The 6,730-nt window shown below is 38.9% G+C and overlaps 2 protein-coding genes across 2 annotated transcripts; both read right to left on the minus strand.

The window, feature by feature from the left end:
- Positions 1-260: 260 nt before the first annotated feature.
- LOC125470438 (sodium/calcium exchanger NCL-like) lies at positions 261-2,532 on the minus strand. Its single transcript, XM_048569461.1, has 5 exons — positions 2,312-2,532; positions 1,684-1,829; positions 1,290-1,566; positions 893-1,201; positions 261-566 (listed from the first exon to the last, which is right to left on the minus strand). The coding sequence occupies exons 1-5, from the start codon at positions 2,450-2,452 to the stop codon at positions 276-278; spliced, it is 1,164 nt and encodes a 387-aa protein (XP_048425418.1). The 5' UTR covers positions 2,453-2,532; the 3' UTR covers positions 261-275.
- Positions 2,533-3,354: 822 nt separating this feature from the next.
- Positions 3,355-6,730, minus strand: LOC125470278. The gene is made up of 4 exons (XM_048569121.1): positions 5,353-6,730; positions 4,695-5,244; positions 4,212-4,608; positions 3,355-4,107 (listed from the first exon to the last, which is right to left on the minus strand). The coding sequence occupies exons 1-4, from the start codon at positions 6,728-6,730 to the stop codon at positions 3,355-3,357; spliced, it is 3,078 nt and encodes a 1,025-aa protein (XP_048425078.1).

The following is a 6,730-nucleotide window of genomic DNA, read 5'->3' on the forward strand; positions in this document are numbered from 1 at the left end:
GAGCACGAGATTCCCAGTCTTTAATTTGCTCCTTTAAAAGTAATAAAAATAATAACAGACAGAATCGATTGTTCAAGAAACAAGACATCAAACAAATTCATTGACCAAAAGAAAATAACACCGAATGAATTGCTCAAACAGATTTGCACTACTACGCTAGCAATCAATAATGTGTGTTTATGTATGTCGATCTCTCAGTGAATATTCTCACCATACTCTTTCCAACAAAGTTATTTGGAAAGATTTAATGGGCTATGAATTAATGATACATCTTACTATAACCTACCGTGGAACAGGTACATACAACTAACACTGCAACAAGTACCAAATCCAAAATAGTCAAGGACGTAAACCAGTGCCAGGGAGAATGGGTAGAGTAGGAAAGCAATTGAAGACGTCCAAAGAGGGAAGACAGTGCGGAAACTACCTAGAAGACCCATTACAATGCAAACGATGAGAATCACCAGGACTTCGGCTGAGAAGTCCCACGTTAATCCTCTAATGTAAACCAGAGCCAAAAATACTGCTAGGCAGAGCAGGTTATTCATGGTTACTGCACCGTACAACTGCAACAAGAAACGGATGAAGAGGTCATATTTCAACAATCGACATTGTTAAACCAACAGAAGAAGATTATTGGCTAACTATAAGTCGCAATTACGCTAATTATTGTTGAGATACTGGTTACTAGTATATCAATAGGATTTCAGATGGACACTGTAGAAAAGATTTTGGCATGCGAGTGCAATATGTCAATGGGAAAGCCTAAAACTTAAAAGTTTATGACATATTTTAAAAGCTCCCGCCGATAAATTATACAACTGTTGAAGGTGTAAAGTATTATCAGGCTTGCAGATTGACAAAACATGAACGGGAAATATGAAATACAAACCTCAGAAAATGTTAACGAGGCAGTCCTCATCTTTTTGCCGCTGGCAAAGATAATAGCAGATACAGCCTCACTAGAATTAGTAGCCAGAGGTAGTGCAATGAATGAGATGAAGAAAGTTGGAATGCTTGTGGCATCGGAGAAATCATCAACAGCATCTACCAAGGGATCTGCAAATGCAGCTGCAATCACAGTTCCTACCAACAACATTAATCCTGCTTTGATGGAGGTCCACTTAACACTCTCAACACCCTCGACAACCTCATCACTTTGGCCATTCGCCCCCAAAAGAGCGTGCTCTTCTTTTGTTTGCTGTACTCGACAAAGCATTAAAAGATTAGCATAGAAAAGTCGTATCAAATAAGCAAACCTTAAATCTATCTAAATAAACAAACATTACCTTGTGAAAGTCTGTTAAAAACTTCATTGTATGATTACCAGAGTCAGTACTGGTATCTCCGTGACGCTTTGCCTCATTGAGCCATTTTGAGATACCAGCATAGAACTCAGTAAAACTGATTTGGGAATCATGAGAAGTGTCAAAATCACTCATCAGTTTAGCTACAGCATCATTGTTATCAAACTGTATTTCATCAAACCGGATTCCTACAATTAGTGCTTTTAATTCGGAAGCTGAAAGAAACTCATTCTTATCCGCATCAATTGTATCAAACAACCTGACACACGTACAATCAGAAAACTCGTTAGAATAATCTCTAAGAATAAAGTACAAGAGTCGCAAAGAACAGACATGACTAACTACTCCATCAATAATACTAAAATAAAATACTAACGATTTGATAGTTTCTTCATCAGGTTCACCCTCATCATTAAGAAGCTTTCCCAATGCATGCTTCTTCAGATGTTGTAAGACTCCTGATATAACATGCTTGTGCTTTGCATAAGCAATTTTCCTCCTCTGGATCCAAGGCTGAAACACCTGCACCCACAATTAAATATAAGTCGATAGCAGTGAAAATAAGTGTGAAGATCCAAATCGTAATACCAGGAAAAAGAAAATTTAAACAGATTATGGTTAGCTACAGAACTAGCATGACAGAATCGCAAAGGGTATCCAAACTTTTGGTATGAAAGAACATACAGAATATTAATGCCCTTAAAAGTACTCGGACCCTTTAATAATGAAACAACCAAAACACCCTTCTTTCCCAAAATAAGTAAGCAATTGTTATGTCATCTTCAACTGTTTTTCCTATTTCTTCTTAAAAGTTGACAATGTTGGATTACTAAAGCATAAATCTTTGCATGGAAATGCAAATTACACATGAAAGAAAATGGACAGATTTGTTAGACGTAAATTACAAAGAAGACTAAGTTTAGCAAACAGAAAAACGAAGAAAAGATTTGTTACACTACACAGATTATGTAATTGCTGACTTGCTGCATGACAACTACAATTACCTGATAAAGGCAATAGGAAAGCAAAAGCGCGACATAGACAATGAGTGAAATCAGAACTGCAAGGCGTCTAGCAGAGGTGGAATCAAGGAGCTGCGGTAATTGCACAATAAGAAATGGGATGACGGATACAATCATAATCATTGCAGCATAGGTTGTCCAGATATCAGTACTGACACCAGAACCTGCAATTTCCAACAGTTCTGGTTTAGTTCACATCTACTTAATAAATCAGACATTTCGAAATTCTTGATTCCTGGAGTGAGAAACACAATCATTTAAAGATTCAGTCAATAATGCACATTCTCGGTATAGTGACAGACATATACACCTGGGTTTTGTGAGATGAACAAGAAGATCAAGTAGTCCAGTTTTATTGTTTGAATCATTCACAACTTGTTCTCTCTTGTTCAGAACTTCAGATATTGAATGGAAGACTAGGAAACAAATACACAACTCGTTCAACTAAGCATTCTTCCCATTACACGTCTTCTGGCATACAAATTTTCTCAAGATTTCATTTTTCAGTCTTAGTTTACAATTTGATCACTTACTAAATGTAACTGGTAAACCGATAGCTACATGCATTAACATCACATCCATGCAACTAATCTTAGAAGAAGGCTCAAAATCCATGCAACTATTCCTACAATTTTACTATTATCCATGACATCATGCCATGCACAGTGCAACTGAAAGTTCCTCTTTAATGAAACGGAAGTTATCATAATGTTGTTGGAAATGCATGTATGTTATTGTAATGTCAAAATATTTGACCCAGCCTCCACTAATATCATAAAGAAGAATTGAACAACCTCTCTAAACCAAAAACAAATTTGGGCAATGACTTACCAAGGACCCAACTGAAAGAATGTGTGAAAGAATCTTCACATTGAACAACCCTGCCAAAATGCCAGCAACAATACCAACCCAGATTTGAGAATGAATGGGAGTGCGCAGTTTTGGGTGTACTCTAGCAAACAATGAAGGTAGTAAACCATCTCTTCCAAGCCCAAGCCTCCTGCTTTTGCCTTTACAAGTTTATATTAATCCTCATCCGAACTACAATAATAACTCTCGCTATCCTCACTACTATCATTTCCGGATTCCCATTCGTCCTCATCTTCATTTGCCTCTTCTGGTGCATTGTATTGAGGCAAATCACCAAGGTCAATTGATATTTCGAATTCGGGTACTCCAGGTATGTCAAACGGTTCTTGGACAATATTAGTATCTCGGAGTGTTTCTTCACCAATTTCTATCGAAGATGATAACTGTTGGTCAGCAATGTCGTCGTTGTCATCATGATCTAGTTCCGGAATATCATATAGCCCTCTTCGCTCAATCTTCTGAACAACTTTCCAACCATTGCCGGCTTTAGGGTCATCTAGATAGAATATTTGTTTCGCCATAGTTGCCAAAATGTATGGGTCTTCATCGTACCAATGTGTCGTAGTGTTTACTGATACTAAACCATGATCTCGCTTAACACTCGTTCGGTTATGTGGGTTTGTATCAAACCAAAGGCACTTAAACAGTATCACTTGACACCTATCTTTGTAAAGCAATTGTACTACACTAGTTAGTTTGCCATAAAAATCAATGTCTTCACTGTCGCCCGCACCCGGGACATGAACACCACTATTTTGAGTAGACGACTTGTCATCACGTGTTGCCCCCAAGAACTTGATCCCGTTTACATGACAACCCGAGAACAATTCAACGTGAAGCGGTCCTCTCGCCAAGTTATATAATTCTTCATCGTAAGAGGGTGAATTCAATTCCTTCAATTCCTTCATCTAATATGACATATACAAAAAGTTAACATATTAGTGTAACCAAATTTAAAGAAATGCATCAACAAGTTGGAAAATATGCTCATTTCAAACCACATACAACTTACATGTGCGTGAAACCACGAAGGAAACAAGTCACGGTGCTTCTTAGCATATAAATGTGAAGGATGTTCCCGCTTCATCAATTGTTCATGCTCTTCAAGGTAAGGCAAAGCCTCGTCACAATTGTTGAGTATAAACCAATGAGCTACCTCCATGTCATTTTTGGTAAACGATTCGCCATTTACAGGATCACCAAATGGTCGTGCAATTTGGGCAAAAACAGACAGTTTCTCTTTTCTGACACCACCATCATTATTGCGTTGAGGACGATTGAAAGTTGTCTCAACATCTTCAAGATACATTGCACAAAAGGTAAGTGACTCATATGCAACCCATGCCTCCACCAGTGATCCTTCGGGCTTTGCCCTATTTCGAACACACTTTTTCAACTCACTAAGATATCTGCACAAATAAAAGGTATGCAACAAATTATTCAAAGCGTTCATTGATCATGAATCTGTTATATATATAGACGCTTAATTAAGTACCTTTCTATTGGATACATCCATCGATAGTTCACTGGTCCGGCAAGCAATGCCTCATCTGGCAAGTGAATCATCACGTGAATCATACTTGTAAAGAAAGCTGGGGGAAATATCTGTTCGAACTTGCATAAGACGTTCACAATGTCGTCCTGCAATTGTTTAACATCTGATTTCCGCAAACACCTTGCAGTCAACTGCGAAAAAAATCTCGACAACAATACGATTGGTTTCACCACATCAAGAGGCAATAAGTGTCGAATACCAACCGGAAGAAGGCGTTGGAGTATCACATGACAGTCATGACTCTTCAAGTTTGAAAATTTACACCCCTTCACGTTCACGCAATGCGAGATATTGGAAGCATACCCATCTGGAAACTTTACAGAAGAAATAAAGTTGAAAAACTCTTTCTTCCCATTCGGCTTAACTGTAAAAAATGGATGGCTTTTCTTCAATGTACCACCGACTCTCTTCATCCACAAGGATGATCTAATGCCCATTCGTTCCAAATCGAGGCGGGCTTCGATGGTGTCCTTTGTTTTTCCTTCAATGTCTAGAATTGTCCCGACCAAAGTATCAAACACATTTTTCTCAATATGCATAACATCGAGGTTGTGTCTCAATTTTAACTTTGACCAGTACGGGAGCTCAAATAACATACTTTTATGTGTCCAGTTCAGATGTGTAGTTGGTCTGGGCTTACTGACCCCTTTGCCGAAATGACCGAATTCCAATCGATTTAACTGATCCAAAATCTCATCTCCGGACCATTCTCTTGGTCTTGGCCGAGTCTCTTTTGTGCCATGGAAGGCTTTATCATTATGACGCCACTCATTATCCCAAGGGAGCCATCTACGATGACCAAGATAACAAACTTTTCTCGCATGCCAGGACGATGTTACGTTCTCCTTGCATATTGGACATGCCAAATAACCTTTAGTCATCCACCCAGAAACCATTGCATACGCGGGAAAATCGTTTACTGTCCACATCACTGCCGCTCGCATGGTGAACATCTGCCCAGTATACTTATCGTACGTACGAACACCATTTTCCCATAAATCTTTTAGCTCATCAACCAATGGCCGCAAATACACATCAATAGACTTTCCTGGATCTTCGGTAATTAATAGAGTCAACATCATGTATTCTTTTTTCATGCACTTCCAAGGCGGCAGATTATAAGGAAAAACAACAACTGGCCAAGTGCTGTGGATTTGGTTTAAAACCCCGAACGGATTAAATCCGTCGGTGGCAAGTCCCAATCTGACGTTGCGCGGGTCAGCTGCAAAATCAGGGTACATCCGATCAAATTCTTTCCATGCCTCTCCATCTGCAGGATGCCTCATAACATCGTCATTTACCCGTCCTTCTTTATGCCATCTCATGTCGGTTGCAGTATGCATCGACATGTACAATCGCTGCAACCTAGGCTTCAATGGAAGATAACGCATTACTTTTTGTGGAATCTTAGTCTTTCTATTCTGTGATGTCACTTTAAACCTCGGCTCATTGCAGACAGGGCATTTATCCAACTGTTTGTTCTCTTTATAGAACAATATACAATTATTTACACATGCGTGAATTTTTTCATACCCCAATCCGAGACCCTTCAACACTTTTTGGGCACTTTTATGATCTTCAGGTAAACAATTCTCCTTTGGGAGCATCCTCTTGATAACTCCCAAAAAGTAATCAAAGCACTTGTTTGACAAACGAAACTTGATCTTACCATGCATCAACTCCACAATTGCTGTGAGCACTGAAAAGTTATCGCAACCTGGATATAATTCTTGCTTCGCATTTTTCAATAGTTTTTCATAGTTTTTGAATGCCTCATTGTCCATGGTTGGACGATCGTCATCTCCCCCTTCCTGATTGGTGTTGCTCGAGGCGTATGGATAAACGTCATTTAGAATATTCATAACTTGTTCACTAGGATCCACATTAGATTCAGCAGTCTCCACTCGTGTGACGTATGAAGACGAAGCTTGGGCTAATCGTTCTCCATGATGATACCAAGTAGTATAGGTCTCCAT

Source organism: the organism of the source record quoted next, unplaced genomic scaffold (genome assembly GCF_019419815.1).
Source record: "Pyrus x bretschneideri cultivar Hongxiangsu unplaced genomic scaffold, Pyrus_bretschneideri_v1 Contig5, whole genome shotgun sequence".
NCBI classification, from domain to species: Eukaryota; Viridiplantae; Streptophyta; class Magnoliopsida; order Rosales; family Rosaceae; genus Pyrus; species Pyrus x bretschneideri.